The following is an 18,838-nucleotide window of genomic DNA, read 5'->3' as shown; positions in this document are numbered from 1 at the left end:
TACTCCGAAAGTACGTAATCCTTACGCTCTGGATATTGACGCTAGTTAATAGTTGGAAATTGACAAAACTGAGGAACCAATACTTCATCCCAACTACGCATGTTTAAGTTTTATTTGAAACTATAGTTGTATTCTAAAAGGCTTTCTGACTACACTTGGAGATATTTTAAGATGCAGAAATATAAATGGATTTTACTGCAGTCCCTTTCAAATTCCAAGATTCGTGGATTAAAGAGTCATTTTCATGAGAGACGAAGACTGAAGATCTTATTATAAACAACAAAAAGACCAAGGAATAATGAACCTGCCATCAGTGGAAACTGCTATAGAGAAAAGCTTATGGTTGAAAGAGAAAGCTAGAGAGCTCATAAAGAGAGTAAAATGATTGGTGCAATTTATTCTTTTTCACATAACATAAATTGCTTCATTAGTTTTCGCCGTTTCCTGAAGGTGTGAATCTTTCAATTCTATGCATCCGAATTCTCGTGTAAACCGATTTCCTTTCATCCACCATAAATCAAAGTTTAGCAGTATACACACAGAGCTGACGTCAGGAGAGTCCGTTGTTCTACGTTGTGCCTGCGTGTATCCAACATCCTAGTATGGTCGGCTTGTTTTCTGGTTTTGTTGTGCCAGATCAGAATCCACATGGACTTTGGTATATGGCGATGTACTATATATTTGTTTCTGCTTTGAGGAAAATTTTAATCTCAAAAGTAACGAGTTGGTCATTACACCAATGGAACTCAGCCCCATGAGAGCCCCAGCAATTGATGGAGTCAGAATAGTTCCATTTATGGGAAATAACGCTCCAGCTGCAATTGGAATTCCTACCTGTATACACCATGAAGGTTGAATAACAATCTAGAACGATATTTTTCCAGATATTTCAAAATCGCAAATAACAGAAACATTAAAACAACAAAAGAAAGTATCAAATTCTTAGACATACACGCTCATCAATTTCTATATTTGGGTGGTAGAAGAACTTACAATGTTATAGACGAAAGCCCACCAAAGATTCTGCTTTACAGTATTCATGGTCAGCCTGCTAAGCTCCAATGCATCAAGTAGCTGCAATTAAATACAAAGATTAATTATCTACTAACATTCGATTGTCTAAATCAACCACATCCAAGAAATAGTCTGGGTGCACATAATAAAGTGTCTTAGCAGAAATAAAGGCATCGAGAACGTAACCTAATCATTCTTTGGTTATTGAAGTAAAAATACGTATTTTATGTAAATCAACTACTTTCAATCCACACCCAGGTGTCTCCTAGAATCTCAAGTGCACTAAAAGAAAAATGCAAAAGTGTTAAATAAAACTGGCCAATCCTATATATTATATTAGTGCAACATTCCAACGAGTTTGTCTTCTAAACTTTCAGAAGTGATTATAAGCTAAGAGGCTCATTGACAAGGGCAACAGAACCATCAAAAAGGGCTGTTTCCGAAGTACAAAAGGAGATTGAAAGATGAAGTCAAATAATAAAATAATTCAAAAATAATTGAATAGAATAGAACATGACTTCTTACAAATATAAGAATGTTTCAAGAAAAAGCTTAATTAAATAACAATGACCTGTGATAGCTGGTTGCGCATTAATACAATAGAAGACACCTCACTAGCAGCCCCGACACCTCCACCTAATGCAATACCAACATGTGAAGAAGCCAAGGCAGCTGCATCGTTAATTCCATCACCAACCATAGCAACAATGTTCTTATCTTTCTGTAGTTCATTTATGAACTTCTTTTTCTCATCTGGTTTCACTTCAGATAGCACCTGCAAATGGCAACATAAGCCAAACATTAAATAAACAATTTTTTCCGTTTATTAAAAAAATATTAACAAGCAAAAAATATTTAGGCACACAAGGATTCAGATCCAAGACATCTATATCTACCTGTTATAAAAGAAGGATTATTGGATAAAAATATCCTCAATATTCTATATTGATTAGGAAACGAATATGATAGGTTTCTTTAGTCAAGAAACCAATCTTTCACTCCTCACAGTACCCACTCACACAAAAAAGAAAGAATATGTATGTATATTGCTTCTGTAATCAAAGAGTGAAGTGTTTACAATCTTTCCCCAAGGGAGCACTCTCCCTCCACATGAACAACCTCCTATCAATACACTGAATATCAAAAACTCTTATGCCACCAGACTCCCCCTGCCTTCTTATAAAGGTAGTCCACTTCTAACTACCCAACAACAATTAATTCCTAAACTGTTTTCTCTGTCCTTCCCTATTACCCATTATAACCCATTATCCTATCAAAATATCATTAGAATGTTATTCATTTTAGCATATTTTCTTTCCCTATTTAGAGTTTGATTGTTAAAAATAGAGGTGACGAGAATGTAATGGGTGTGATTATTATCTATAAAATAATTCTTATTTTCCTTTTATAGTTCAAGTTGGTTAGAGATCTTGATCCTAGAAGCTCTATTTCCATTGCCGTGTAAAAAGCTGCTATTGTTGTTACTCTATCGCGGCCACTGTTGAGGTCTGATGAGGTCAATAGTGAGCTAGAAAGGTGCACCCTAGTAGAGTTGCCACGTGCCACCAGTACCAGCTGTTAGTATACACACTACAGTTAACTTGTATAGTTTACAAATGTATTGTACAACTTATTTTCTTTGAATAGTTATAGGTTTACCTGTAAACTGTTTTACTACTTTGTACAACTGTCAATTCTTATAATAGCTAGTAGTAAACTACACCTATAAATACATGTTGTACCCATGGTTCTAAGTGTGATATCTTTTCTCTATTCAATTTCTCTAAGATGGTATCTAGAGTTTCTTCAACAATCTAGCTTCTTCAAGTTGCGATTGCTTCCACTTCATCCCCTTTTGAATTCAATCAGTAATTATTCAAGGTTGATTCACTTCCTTAATTCACGTTTCTAATTGGTGATATGTTCTCAATTCAGCTCGAAATTGATTCAGCTTTGTTAATTTAAGGATTCAATCGCCGAATTGATCCTGATCTGACTCGTGATTGCTTCTTTTCAAGTGTTTTCCATTTCAATTGGTGAATTGTTCTTTGTTCTTATTTTTCTCTGTTCAACCGTATCTCTGAATTTGCACTTTGCGAAGGCTTCACTTGCTTTGCTCATGGTGATTTGGATATGCATAGAGTGAATTGCTGGTTTCTCTTATTCTTTTTGCTAAGCATTTCTGTTTTGCTTTGCAATCTTCATAATTCTGCTTGCTATGGCTTTTGCTTCGTTTCCTACATCTACTGCTAAGAAATTGGATGATTCTAACTACTTACATTGGCATCACTATGTTGAGCCAATAATTAAGTCACATAAACTCCAGCGTTTTGTTGTTAATCTAGTGGTTCCATTTAGATATCTCAATGAACATGACTGTGCTGCTAACACTGTTAATCCTAAATATGAAGCTTGGGAAGTTCAAGATCAAACACTGCTAGTGTGACTTCAGTCTACTCTCTCCAAATCTGTTATGTCTCGTGTTTTTGGATGCACTCATTCCTATGAGGTGTGGGAGAAGATTCACGAGTACTTTAGTCTCCAGACTAAATCTTGTGCGGGACAGCTACGTACTGCTATGCAATGTATCAAACTTGACTCCAAATTGATAGAGGAGTACTTGCTAAAAATTAAGAACTATGCTGACGAACTTGGAGTTGGTGTTCCTATCAGGCATGTAGAACCTGTTGATGCCATCTTGGATCCAATTATGCTACCGTTGTTTCTGTCATTGAAAGTAAGAAGTGCATTCCTTCCATTACTGAGATTGAAGCTCTCTTGTATGGTCATGGAAACATGGCTTACTCGTTATGTACAAGAGACTCAGCTTAATTACACCGTCTCTAAACTACACTCAAGTCTCTTACTCTCGTGGTGCCAATCAAAGAGGAGGTTATCAAGGATCCTCTCATGATGGAGGTCTTGCCAAAGGACGAGGTGGAGGTTTGCTAACTTTCAATGCCAAATTGGTCTAAAATTTGGTCATACAACCAATGTCTGCACTTCAAATTTGATTTCTCTAATCAGACGCATGAGTCACTGTTTTTTATTGATCCAGCTCACAACAATCTATTCCCTATTCAGCAGGTTCATAGAAGACTTCAAACACTTGGGTTAATCTGAATGCTAAATCTAATAACAATAATCAACCTAGTTCTATGTTGATTAAGTCTAACTCTCAAGGAAATGCTCATGCTTCTGGATACCAGATTCTGCTGCCAGTTTTCATGTCATTGGTGAACCACCGAATATTAAACAACTCCAACAATTTGAAGGTCCAAATCAGATATTCATTGCAAATGGTGCAGGTTTGAGTATCTATGGTGCTGGTTCATCTTTTGTATCACACCTTGTTAGGAATCCGAGAATAACTATCCAACTCCTAACAAACCTTATGATTCTAGAGTCTTGTTTCAGTTAAAAAATTTGTTGCATGTTCCCTCCATTATTAAAAATTTGTTAAGTGTTACTTTGTTTGTGTTAGATATATTGTGTTTTATGTTAATTAGGGAAACAGTCTCTATGTTAATTATATTGTTTTTACATATTCATTTGTATTTGGGCTTTGTCCACATTCTTATTATTATAAATACATTATCTTATGTATATTTTTTACATAAGGAAGATTAATCCTATACATAGTTTTACTATATGCAATATCTAATAGTCAATATTTGAATTTTAAATTCATTGAGAAAGGATTCTCTTGGTTCTTGTCATAGAACACTGGTTCTTATTTTAAAGGGGAAGAAACCCTGAGTTCTAATGCTTAATAGAGGAATCTCCAGCGTTGGTTGTACCATGAAACTAGGAAAAAAGTGGGTCCTCAAGGGATCAAACAACGGATGGAAATCCTTTGCAAAAGGCAATCGTGGATAATATTGTTCACATTGTATAAAAATCTAATCATACTAAAGAGACATGCTTCAAACCCCATGAAAGAGATAAAGTCTTGGAATGCAAGGGAGGCAACAAAGGAACCTTAGAGATGGGCAAGTGATACAACCTTAGAACATGAAGAAATAGATCAACCCATTGCTTCACCTCAACTGGATGTTCTTATAAAAGTCTATAAGGAGGAAATATATCATTTCAGAACACCAATTAAATGAATGCTTAAGTTCTCTAGATCATTTACTTTGGTCATAAAAGGTAAGAGTTGGTCCTATGTCTCATGGTTTTTGGATTATTGATTTTGGAGCAACTAATCACATGACTCCATTTCCTATGCTCTTCAATTCATATGTCAAAATGATTGGAGAACAACTCATTAAATTGCAAATGATGATAGTGTATCCATATATGAATCCAAGAACATAACTTTAGAATCATATATTATATAAAAGAATGCTTTATATGTCTCACAACTCACCAATAATCATATTTTATACATAGACTTATAGAAGATTTGAATAATTCAATAACTTTTTGTTCTTATTGTGTATTTCAAAACCTTGATACGAGGAAGATGTATTATGTGTTTGAGTCAGAGGGCCAAAAATAAACAAAGATCATATGCTAACAAGCAACACCGTAAACGTGAGCAGTTCCCAAATATGGCTTCATCATAGAAGATTTGGACATCCATTATTCCACCTTATCAAATCCTTGTCTCCTCATTTGTTTTCCATAGAGCCTATTGAGTCTTTCAAATGTACTATTTGTTTTAAAGTATTGTTGTAATTAGAGAAGATATCTTTAGAATCTTTCTAATTAGAGAAAATAGATATACAATCTTCTATTTTATTTATTTTATTTTGTTTTTCTAGTTTCCCTATTTTCCGTTTTAGGATAATTAGATTGTTACAAATATAGGATATGAGAATACATTTTCAATTAATTTTGAATAATAAATTTCAGTCTTATTTTCTACTAGTATCATTGTGCTAGAGCCCTTCTTTTCAAGATGTCTATTCCTTAAACCTACTAGGAAGAGGCTGTGTTAATTGACACATACCTCATTAATAAGTTATTCATGCCTGAAACGACTATTTTTATTGATACATACCTCATTAATAAGTTATTCAAGCCTGAAACGACCTTAGTCCTACAGAGTCTTTATTGTCAATTGTTTTTTGTTTTTCTCTTAGAGTAAAGTCTACCTAATTGGGTTTTCTGATGTGCTATTTTTGTTCAGTCTCATAATCCTAATTGTAGTAAATTAGACCCTAGACCTTTTAAATGAATCTTCATTAGTTATCCTTCCAACAAAAAAGGCATTAATGTTATCCTCCTCCTCATAGTCATGTTTTTAAAACTATGAATGTCACCTTTCATGGAGCATATTCGTTTTTTGTTAGCCATTCTTCTGGGGGAGAAAACTCTTAAAGAGGAGGACCTTTCCTTCCTGTCATGTCTTTGCAAGATGAAGCCACCATAGATGGGATAGTTCTAGCCCACACTAAGGAAAGAGGAAGAAGACACATTCTTTGCATAAATTATCAAAGGGAACAACCCACTTTGGCTCTCAAGAAAGAATTGTTTTCTGACTTGGATGTAAGGATCGTTAAAATTAACAGTGAGAAGGTACGTGTTATTGAGAATTTACTCATTGTATTAAGAGAGGGAAAAATTGCGTGTTAAAGCTTTATTGCTACCAAACCATAATAGGTAGCACATTTAATTCAAGCCTTGTACAATAACTTCTAATTGGATTTTTTAATATTTGTAAGCTTACTATGAAAGGAAAATAAAACTTCACATGTTTAAGCATGGGAAGTTATGCATAATACATCTTGTGTAGCTCCACCTTGTATCTTATCATCTAAAGTGAACAAGTAAAAATTTCTGATTATTAAGCCATTGATGATTCAAAGCTGCTGAAGATAATTTATAGTGGGGAAATTTCGTTGTATAAAACAAAGTAATATTCAGTTCTCAGCCTCTTTTCGATGGAGTAACATCTTCAATATGGCATTGACCAAGTGTAGACCGGTGCTCTACCAGTCATATCTAAACAATATTGTACTAAAATCTCAGCCATACATGTGATCTTAATATAAAATTATATCATAGTTGAAAGCCTTTCACCTTATCTTTGGGAATTCCAACAAGAGAAGCAACATGCTCAGCAGCATTCTTCTTGTCTCCTGATAGCATGTATATATCTAGATTTTGCTTTGACAATCTGTCAACAACGTCTCTTGCATCTTCCCTTATCTCATCTTGAAAATAAATTAGGCCAGCTAAAGTATCGTCAATTCCAACATAGACAAAGGATTGATTATTATATTTCTCCACTTCTTGATCTAAACTGTCAATAACTCCATGCCTGCACAAAGTAAATCACCTGCTGAAGGTTTGAAGTTTATAAAGAAAAAATAATAAATGTTTGTTAGATACAACGAAAGCTATTGGCCTCTTAGTGAAATGAACTGAGTCTAAAGCAAGTAAACACCAGTATGCTGCAATTGTTTGAAGGAATTGTCTGCTGTAATAAAAAATAAATAAGTAATGCTGCAAGGTGTATTAATTGTCTCATGACGTAGGCCAAGTGAATCAAGTTATAATCGAACCATGAAATTTGGAGCCTTACATTCTTAAGTAAAAGAATTGAACCCTAACTACGAATTATTAATGATAGGCATTCAATCCAATAAATAAGAAATATTAAAGAAATTGAGTAACATCATATATTGTGTATGCTTGGATAAATGACCAGTTACCTGGTGATCCATTCCAATGTACCAACCGAAACCTTTTTGTTATCAATTGTTGCCACAGCACCAGACCCAGGTTCTTCCAGGAATGTTCCATCTATTACCTGTAAAATTTGCTGTAAGGCATAAGCTGACTACAAGAAGCTAATGTGTACTTGAAAAATAAAAGGCATACTTTATAACTCCTCTGTTTCAATTCTACAATACTTGTTAGTCAGTCTGACAACTAAAATACTGACTGTAAAATAGTAACCAAACTGTAGAAAAAGATAAGTTGCTAAACAGGTCAACTGGTGTTCATCTCAACAGGAAAATGACAAATGCTTGAATAAGGCAATAAGATAACCCCAAACACAGAGAACATTAACAAGAAATAAGATGAGGAACCTTAGCATTATGACAATTAACAGCCACAGCAGCATCCACAATCGCTTTACCAACTGGATGTATGGAATTCGATTCTACTGCAGCTGCTAGCCTTAGAACTTCAATATCAGACAAAGCATTTTCTTCAGTTTCGCTGCATTAGAAAACACGGTTATATAACCTCTTAGTTTCATAAAGTAAATAAAAAGTATCCGAATTCAGAGTATAGGCGCTAAATCTAGAGATATGATTTCTCACTATATCTATGTTTCCCAAAATATATCCACTCTTTTTCTTTGTTCTTAAAGTTGTTGGACCAAAGCATCCTACAAACCGTTATTTTGAGTGTTACAAAAACTATTTGATATAGAGTTTTAAGTTAATTATGGAAATGTAGACGGTTGAAATTAGAGGAAAATCTTCCTAAAATATCTATAGAATCTTTCTAATTAAAGAAAATATGTGTAAAATCTTCTAGTTTATTTTTCAGTATATTGTTTTCTTATTTCCCTTTTATAGAAGATTAGATTGTTACAAATAGGGGTAAGGAGAATGTAATAGATATGAATGATAATAATAAAATTCATTCTCTTCTTAAGTTGGAACCAAAGCTACCAATCTTGTTACAAATAGAGCTTCGTTTTCACTGCAACAGTTGCCACCGCTGCCGCTATCTAGCCGTTGTGGCTGCCGCCGTAGCCGTTGGGGTTGTTGATAGAGAAGAAAGGTGCGCCCAACTCCAGCAAACAAAACACCGAAAATTTCTCCGGAAAAGATGCCGCCATGCACCATCATCGTCACCGGCGCGTGTAGCACAAGCGCCTAGTTCCAGCGAGACCCACTCGCTGCTGCCATCACAGAAAGGTTCGCCGGAGCCCTCTAAATCCGTTCCACGGGTCAGTGACGTCCCATTTGGCCCAGATCTGAGTAAATGAGTTTTGAGTTCTACTCCTTTTTCCCGGTGTAGCCCACACATCGTCGTCATCTCGGATAGGGTCACCGGAGACACCGGATAAAGATATAAAGCTAGATTGGTGGCAAAAGGCTATACCCAAACTTATGGGATTGACTATGAGAGACATTTACCCTAGTGGCAAAGATGCATACAGTTCGAGTTGTTCTCACTTTGACTACTCATTTTGGCTGGGACTTACAACAGTTGGATGTGAAGAATGTCTTTCTTCATGGAAATCTAGAAGAGGAAGTGTACATGGAGATTCCCTCAGGTTTTAAAGTGAAAAATGAAAGAAACAAGGTATAACTTCTAAAGAAAACATTATATGGTCTTAAGAGAAAAATGGTTTCCTTGGGATATAGACAAAGCCAAGGAGATCATACTCTATTCTAAAGCACTCTTCTACATGTAAACTCACTATATTCCTTGTCTATGTGGATGACATGACTATTGCAGGAGATGATGAAATAAAAAAGTTGTCGTTAAAAGAAAAATCAGCTTAATTTGAAATGGAAGACCTAGGATAGCTCAAATATTTTCTTGGATTAGAGGTTGCTTACTCCAAGAATGGAATTTTCATCTCTCAAAGGAAATATGTACTTGATCTCCTCAAATAAACAGGAAAGCTGGGATGTATAACCTCAACATTCCTATAAAACAGAATCACAAAATCGAACGGGAAGAAAGTGCTCTTGTAAAGAAGGCCTAATATTAGAGATTGGTATGAAAATTGATTTATCTATCACACACAAGACCAGACATTGCGTATGCAGTTAGTGCAGTGAGCCACTTTATGCATGATCCAAGAGAGAGACACCCAGAAGTAGTTGACAAAATTCTCCCGTACTTGAAGTCAAGTCCAGGAAAAGGGCTATTATTCAAAAGGGAAGACACTTTGACCATGAAAATATATATTGATGCTGACAATGCAAGTTCTATTACTGACAGAAAATCTACTTTTGGGTATTGTGTGTTTCACTGTTGGGAAAAATCTCCTTATACACACTTATAACGTGACCCACACAAATAATATTACTCTTCAATCCATTGTGGGTTTGACCCACACAAATAATATTACTTTTCAATCCATGGTGGGTTATTTTTATTAAACCTTAGCAACCTTTAAATAGGTGCAAATCGGGCCTTGGGCCAATTACAAATAATAAAAACTGACAATAAAATATTAACTTACCTAAAAATAAAATATCCTCATTCTATCATAAAATAATATTCTATCTAATAAACATAAAATCATAACTACCCATTCTTATTTTCTCTCTATCAAATCAAATCTCCGGCGGCGGCTCCGTCAACGGCTCCGGCGATGCTCCGGCGATGCTCCGACGATGCTCCGGTGAGGTTCCGGTGATGGCGGCAGCTCCGGTGCGGCAGTGGCCTTTCTTGGCTGCAGTAGAATGACATAGGTTGAAAGACTTTTAGTAGGGGCTGCCGGCAGCCATGGCGCCCGGCCGCCGGCAGACGGCGAAGACAATGGCTAAAGAATCAGAGAACCTTGCTCTGATACCATATGAAATAGGAAGAAGATTAGGAGAAATCTCCCTTGTGTTGAATATACACATAAGGTCCTTTATCTATAATAGAAGAAATATGGGCTAAGCCCAAAATACAAATAAGAAATATAAACAAACTAAATAAGAAATATAAACTAACTAACTAAAGATAAGAGATAAATATAAACTAAATATAATATTTCTCACACTTGGAAATAGTCTGGTAACGTGGAGAAGGAAAAGGCAAGATAGAGTATCTTGTTCTAGTGCAAAAGCTAAATTTCGAGTTCTTACTCAAGGAATGTGTGAAGGACTCTGGGTGAAAATCATTTTGGATGACCTTAATGTCAAGGTGGACAACCCTTTGCAACTACACTATGACAATAACTTTGCTATAAGCATTGCCCATAATCTAGTACAGCATGATAGGACCAAACTCATTGAGATTGACAGACATTTCATTAAAGATAATATCTAGACAGAGACTATGTGACTACAACTCATGTTGCTACAAAACTTAAAATGTTGTAAGTCTCACATCGACTAGAGATGAGGTCATTTAAGTGTATATAAGTGGGTGCAAACCTCACCCTACAAGCCGGTTTTGTGGAGTTGAGTTAGGCTTAAAGTCCACTTCTAACATGGTATCAGAGCCATGATTGGAGCCTATCCTAGCGATTTCTATTGTCGTTGGGCATGTTGTTCCACCCGCTATCGGGCCGCTATTGGACCACCCATTAAAAAGTCTAATCCCACGCTCGAGATGTATATACCTCGGCGTGNGGGGGGGGNNANNTGTTGAAAGTCCCACATCGACTAGAGATGAGGTCATTTAAGTGTATATAAGTGGGTGCAAACCTCACCCTACAAGCCGGTTTTGTGGGGTTGAGTTAGGCTTAAAGTCCACTTCTAACATAAAATAGCAGATATTTTTACAAAAGGGCTCCTCCGAGTAGATTTCAAGATCTTGTAGGCAAGTTGGGAATGAGTGATAGTCATTTACCAACTTGAAAGGGAGTGTTGTAATTAGAGGAAAATCTTCCTAATTAGAGAAAATATTTGTTGGGTCTTCTAGTTATTTTTCAGTATATCATTTCCTTATTTCCCTTTTTTAGAAGATTAGATTGTTACAAATAGAGGTAAGTAGAATGTAATAAACATGAATGAAAATAATAAAATTCATTCTCTTTTTCAAGAATTCAAGAAACAATGGTTTCCTTAGAATTCAGACAAAGCCAAGGAGATCATACTCTATACATAAAGCATTTTTCTACAGGTAAACTCACTCTATTGGTTTTTTTTGTGGATGATATGAATATTGCAAGAGATGATGAAATAGAAAAAGTAATGTCAAAAAGAAAAATTAGTAGCCCAATTTGAAATGAAAGACCTAGGAAAACTCAAATATTTTCTTGGAATAGAAGTTGCTTACTCCAAGAATGGAATTTTAATCTTCCAAAAGAAAATATGTACTTGATCACCTCAAAGAAACAGGAAAGTTAGGACATAGAACCTCAACAGTTCCTGTAGAACAGAATCACGAAATTGGAAGTGAAGAAAATACTCCTGTAGAGAAGGCCCAATATTAGAGATTGGTAGGAAAATTGATTTATCTGTCACACACAAGACTAGACATTGCTTATGCAGTTAGTGTAGTATGCCAATTAATGCATGATCCAAGAGAGAGACACATACCAGTAGTTGACAAAATTCTACTGTACTTAAGGTCAAGTCCAGTAAATGGGCTATTTGTTGTAATTTGAGATAATATCTTTAGAATCTTCCTAATTAAAGGAAATAGATACATAATCTTTTATTTTATTTTATTTTATTTTTCCTAGTTTTCCTACTTTTCCTATTTCCCTTTTTTAGGAGAACTAGATTATTACAAATAAAGGGTATGAGAATGTATTTTCATCATTGAGAATAATAAAATAAGTCTTATTTTCAACTTGGTGTCAGAGCTCCTGATCTTAGGTCTTGGTTCTGTTGTAACAAGTCACACCGTTGCCGTTGTCCAACCACCGCCGCTGCCGACGTCGCCGGTTGGGGCTGTTGATAACGCAAAAAGGTGCACCCAACACCGGCGATCACAATGTCGGAAGTCGCTCCCTGAGAGGAGCTGCCACGCGCCGCCACCGTCATTGGCACGTGTAGCCCACGCGCCCACCTTTGACGAGACCCACTCGTCGTCGCCGCCATAAACAGGGTCGTTGGAGCCTCTTAAGTCTATTCCTAGGGTCAGTGACGACTCGTTTGGGGTGTATTTGAGTAGATTTGAGTTTTAAGTTTTGCTCTCTTTTTTCTCGACGTGACCCACTCGCCATCACCGCCACAGAAGAGTCGCCGGAGCCTCATGAGTCTGTTCCTAGGGTTGGTGACGACCCGTTTGGCCTTTTTTTGAGTAGATCTGAGTTTGAAGTTTTTGCTCTTTTTTCTTGGGTACGGGATGTCTGAAGAAAAAAGTATTCCTTTGGGGGTACCTAATGACCTACCAAATATAGGAAGTACCTATTGGTTGGATAGCCAAAATTACTTACAATGGAGCCAATTTATTCTAAGGGTTCTCAAGGGTCGTTCAAAACTTGATCACATTGATGGAGGAGGACCAGGACCAGACGACACTCATTTTTGAATTTGGGACAAGGACGTTTCATTAATTATGACTTGGATGTGGCAATCCATGATTCCTGAGATAAGGAAAAATTGTTTCATTCTTCTAAAAAAAATATGGGATGATTTACAAAGTACTTTTTCTTTAAAAAGGGATCTTGTTGCTTACTATGACATCAAGAACAGGATATTTAATACAAAACAGGGCTCCCTTTCTGTATCAAAATATCACGGAATCCTGAATGGTCTTTGGATGGAACTCGATCAGATCCAAACAATAAAGATGTGTAAAACAGATGTTGTCGCTCTTGCTGAATTCATTGAAAGGGAAATAATCTTTAAATTTCTCCAAGGCCTGAATCATGAGAACAACCCAATCCAGGTTCAAATTTTTGGAAGAGAAAAATTACCACCCTTGTCAAAAGTTTTTTTATAGTGAGAGGAGAAGAAACTCGGAGAATTGTCATGCTTCATGGAGCGATCTCCAACACAGGTTCTGCCATGACAATTGGAAAGGAAGTCCACAAGGGAACAAACGTTGGGGGAAAGACGTTTGGAAGAGATACTCATGGGGACTATTGTTCATACCGAAAAAGATCTGGACATACCAAGGAAACATGCTTCAAACTCCATGGAAGAAAGAATATTCTCGAGCGCATGGGAAAAAACAAAGGGCCTACTCAAACATGGGTAAATCATACTACCTCAGAACGGGAACCTACCAATCAATCTAGTCCTTCCCAGTCTAATCCACCACCACCATCAGATCTTGATATGAAAGCTTATAAGGAGAAACTCGAGCGCTTGAAAGCAATAGTTGAATCAATGAGTAAGCCCACTGGATCATGTACTCTATCCATAAAAGGTGAGATTTGTCTCCATATTGTTGGTCATGTGTCTCAAGGTATTCGGATCCATGATTCAGGTGCAACTGATCATATGACACCTTTTAGTGGGTATTTTGACTCATGGAAAAAGCAATAAAGAACAACTCATTACTATTGCAAATGGTCAGGGTATACCTTTATGTGGTTCTGGGAATATATTTTTGGACTCATCTATTATATTGAAGGATGTTTTACATGTTCCTCAATTAGCTAATAGTCTTATCTCTATGCAAAAACTCACAAAGGATTTAAATTGTTTAGTAATATTTTTTTCCAACTTATTGTGTTTTTCAGGATCTTGCCACAGGGAAGACAATTTTAACTTCTAAGGAGCAAAGTGGGTTGTATTTTTTAGAGTTTGATGACCAAAGCAACACACAAATCATGAGTCAACAAACTACATCGGAGACGTGGGCAAAATCTCAAATATGGTTACATCATCAAAGGCTTGGGCATCCATCATTTAGTCTTATCAAGTCCTTGTTTCGCCATTTGTTTACCAAGGAGTCTGTTGAGTCTTTTAATTGTGATATTTGTCAATTGTCAAAACACCATCGTGTATTTTATCATATTAGTAATAAAAAAAAAGTATTTCTCCATTTGATTTAATTCACTCTGATGTTTGGGGTCTTATCATAGATTCTATTTCCGGAGCCAAATGGTTCATTACCTTTATTAACGATTGTACATGTGTCATGTGGGCATACCTTATAAAAAAATAAATCCGATGGTTTTCAAATTTTTGTTAATTTTTTCCGTCTTGTCCAAAATCAATTTGGAAAATATATCAAAGGAATTAGGTCTGATATTGTTACTGAATATGTGAATCATGAATTTCTCAATTTCTTTTTCTCATAATGGTATTGTTCATGAACTAACTTGTGTTAACACCCCTCAACAAAATGGGGTTGCTGAAAGAAAGAATCGTCATCTTCTTAAAGTAACTAGAGCTCTTCTTTTTCAAATGTCTATTCCAAATGTTGTGTTAACGGTCACATATCTCATCAACAGGTTACCCACTCGTATCTTAAATGATATTAGTCCTATAGAGTCTCTATTGTCTTTTGTTCCTTCTTCCCTAATAACGAGTCTACCTAGTCGAGTCTTTGGATGTGTTGTTTTTGTTCACTCTCATCATCCTAACCGTGGCAAATTAGATCTCAGAGCTCTTAAATGTGTCTTTAATGGGTATCCTTCTAATAAAAAACGATACAAATGTTGTCATTCTCAGAGTCGTCATGTCTTTATTACCATGGATGTCACCTTTCATGAAAAAAAATCCTTTTATGTTAGTCCACCACTTCANGGGGAGAAAGCACTTGAAGTGGATGAACTCTCCTTCTTGTCATTACCGTGTTTGTCTTTGCAGGATGCTCAAGACCTGAGCAATGAAGCTACCATAGTCCACAGTGACGAAGAAGAGGAAGAAGACATATTTTATAACAAAAAATATGAAAGAAGAGAACAACCCACTTCGACTCTCGAGCAAGAAAAATTGTCTAATCCGAAGGTGAGGATCCCTGAAGATATCAATGAGGAGGAGGTAAGTATTACTGAGGATTTACCCATGCATTGAGAAAGGGAAGAAGATCATGTTCTAAATATCCTATTTCTCAGTATGTTTGCAATAACAATCTCTCTGATAAGCACAAAAGTTTTATTGCTGCCATTTATGTCACAAAAACTCCTCCCTCAATCCAGGAGGCCATGAAACTTGAACATTGGAATCAAGCCATGAAAGAAGAGATGAATGCATTAGAAAGAAATTNAACTTGGGAGATTGTTGATAAGCCAAGAGACAAGAAGGCAGTAGGGTGTAGATGGATATTCACAGTGAAACATAAGGTAGATGGGACAATAGAAAGATATAAAGCTAGATTGGTGGCAAAAAGATATACCCAAACATATGGGATTGACTATGAGGAAACATTTGCCCCAGTGGCAAAGATGAATACAGTTCGAGTTACTCTCGCTTTGGCTCCCCATTTTGGATGGGACTTACACCAGCTGCATGTGAAGAATGCCTTCCTTCATGGAAATCTAGGTGAGGAAGTTTACATGGAGATTCCCTAGGCTTTGAAGTGAAAAATGAAAGAAACAAGATATGCCTCTTGAAGAAAGCATTGTGTGGTCTTAACCAATCCTCTAGAGCATGGTTTAGAAGATTTACAAAAGCAATGGTTTCCTTGGGATACAGACAAAGCCAAGGAGATCATACTNTATTCATAAAGCACTCTTCTACAGGTAAACTCACTCTATTGCTTATCTATGTGGATGATATGATTATTGCAGGAGATGATGAAACAGAAAAATTGGCATTAAAGGAAAAATTGGCAGCTCAATTTGAAATGAAAGACCTAGGAAAAGTCAAATATTTTCTTGGAATAGAGGTTGCCTATTCCCAGAATGGAATTTTCATCTCTCAAAGGAAATACGTACTTGATCTCCTGAAAGAAACAGGAAAGCTGGGATATAGAACCTCAACAGTTCCTATAATACAGAATCACAGAATTGGAAGTGAAGAAAGTGCTGCTGTAGAGAAGACCCAATATCAAAGATTGGTGGAAAAATTGATTTATCTATCACACACAAGACCAGACATTGCTTATGCAGTTAGTGTAGTGAGTCAATTTATGCATGACCCAAGAGAGAGACACATGCAAGCAGTTGACAAAATTCTCCAATACTTGAAATCGAGTCCAGGAAAAGGGTATTATTCAAAAGGAAAGAGACATTGACTATGAAGAAATATATTGATGCTGACTATGCAGGTTCTATTAATGACAAAAAATCTACTTCTGGATATTATGTATTTCTTGGAGATAGTCTGGTAACATGGAGAAGCAAAAAGCAAGATAGAGTATCCCGTTCTAGTGCAAAAGCTGAATTTCGTGTCCTTGCTCAAGGAATGCGTGAAGGACTCTAGATGAAAAACATTTTGGATGATCTTAAAGTCAAAGTGGAAAACCCATACACTGTGACAATAAGACTGCTATGAGCATAGCCTATAATCTAGTACAACATGATAGAACCAAACACATTGAAATTGACAGACATTTCATCAGAGATAATCTTGACAGAGGCTTTTTGATTACAACTCATGTTCCTACAGAACTTCCAATAGCAGATATTTTTACAAAAGAGCTTCCTCGGGTAAATTTCAAGATCTTGTAAGCAAGTTGGAAATGATTGATATTCATTTACCAACTTGAGGGGGAGTGATTTGAGATAATATCTTTAGAATCTTCCTAATTAGAGGAAATAGATATATAATCTTTTATTTTGTTTTATTTTCCTAGTTTCTCTATTTCCCTTTTTTGGAAAATTAGATTATTACAAATAGAGGGTATGAGAATGTATTTTTTATGATATCAAAATAATAAAATCAGTCCTATTTTCTACTTATTATTTATTGTACTATGTGTTGGACTTGGACCTGGTTCCCAGGAGCATGCTTTAGACCTAGTTCCTAGTAGCATGTTCTAGAGTTCTCTTCTTTTCTCTCATCCATTGTATCTAATGTATCTCAAACTACTATAAATATGAAAACCTGAGAGGGGTAAACACTCTCAAATTTATTTTAATTTCATTTTATTTTTCTCAAGTATAATATTATTTTACACATAAAATTATGTTTCACGTTCATTTTATATGCACCACAGTCTCCTTCTAATCCTTAAGAATAATAATGCCCATTTCATTGTTTCCTCAAAACCTTTCTTATGTACCAAAGTTTAAGTCTTGTAATATCATAAGAGTTTTCCTCTAACCCATTTAGTTCCTCCAAACCTAGGGTTGATTCTATACTTGTAATATGGATATGTTGGGTAGATGAAAAACTAGGCAAAGTTCACATCTTTAGCAATGTTTGTAATAAATGAACATAAAAAATCCCTACACTACCTTGAAATAGCATTTTTCATGCATGGCGCAGTGACAATGTTTGTCACAACAGGTCTACCAATTGTGAGGGTCCCTGTTTTGTCAAACACAACAGTGTTTACCATTGCAAACTTCTCTAGAATGTTTCCACCACGTAGAAGTAAACCTCTTTTAGCCCCCAGAGATGTTCCAACCTTTTTATACACAAAATTGTACAATATGGCTAAGTTCAAACATAATTATAACTAACGATGATAAATGTAGTCTTCAGAAAACTTTACCAGCACTGCAGTAGGTGTGGCTAACCCAAGTGCACATGGACAAGCAACAACCTGCACCAATAAACAATATTAAAGGCTTAAAATAGGCTTATTTTCCGTTTTCTATCAAGGGAAAAAACGATGTACTTGAAGCCCTAAATATACGGAAGAAACTGATTCCTTGGAATAATATAGCATTTGGAGTTCCCTTTCTTTTTCTTTTTCAATTTAAAAGTTACTTCAGAATTTAAGTTTAAAAACAATACTTTCAAAAGTAAAGCTAAAACCGTTTGGAGATTTTATGGTTTTACAGCTTATCTGAAACTTCTATACCACAAACAATTTCATCAAACACTTGGCATGCACAACAAACCCATACAACAATGCAGACAGATCTAAATATTCGACATCCCTTGCACTCTATATACCAATTTGCTCTCTACCTAAATCTCTGACATCCTAGCTGCTTGCATACGAAAAATGGTCGATCAATTAAACTACACAAGAGAGTTTATTTATCCCCTCCCTTTTCTCACTAACAAAAGTGAAGGAAGTAATGCAGTACTGAGAAAAGAAAGGAACAGAATTTGCATAAACTGAAAGTGATTTATTGCATTTCTTATGTGAAGAGTATATGCTCAAGCTTTGGTAACAAGACTATGGATCTAATAAACTGACATCTCAGCATACT

The 18,838-nt window shown here is 35.9% G+C and overlaps 1 protein-coding gene across 2 annotated transcripts in view; it reads right to left on the bottom strand.

Annotated features, from left to right (window-relative positions):
* Positions 1-205: 205 nt before the first annotated feature.
* The window catches only part of LOC106773993 (copper-transporting ATPase PAA1, chloroplastic), a 35,332-nt gene continuing 16,699 nt past the window's right edge, over positions 206-18,838 (bottom strand). For both annotated transcript variants that reach the window (XM_014660764.2, XM_022786314.1), the window contains 8 exons: positions 18,169-18,219; positions 17,909-18,081; positions 8,061-8,193; positions 7,680-7,777; positions 7,045-7,285; positions 1,586-1,789; positions 994-1,074; positions 206-834 (listed from right to left, as the gene is read on the bottom strand). In XM_014660764.2, coding sequence (XP_014516250.1) covers positions 598-834; positions 994-1,074; positions 1,586-1,789; positions 7,045-7,285; positions 7,680-7,777; positions 8,061-8,193; positions 17,909-18,081; positions 18,169-18,219 — 1,218 coding nt within the window. In that variant the 3' untranslated portion in view covers positions 206-597. The remainder of the gene's footprint in view (positions 835-993; positions 1,075-1,585; positions 1,790-7,044; positions 7,286-7,679; positions 7,778-8,060; positions 8,194-17,908; positions 18,082-18,168; positions 18,220-18,838) is intronic.

Source organism: Vigna radiata, chromosome 9 (genome assembly GCF_000741045.1).
Source record: "Vigna radiata var. radiata cultivar VC1973A chromosome 9, Vradiata_ver6, whole genome shotgun sequence".
NCBI classification, from domain to species: Eukaryota; Viridiplantae; Streptophyta; class Magnoliopsida; order Fabales; family Fabaceae; genus Vigna; species Vigna radiata.
The sequence above is the reverse complement of the archived record's forward strand: the minus strand, read 5'-3'. Positions and strand labels throughout refer to the sequence as shown.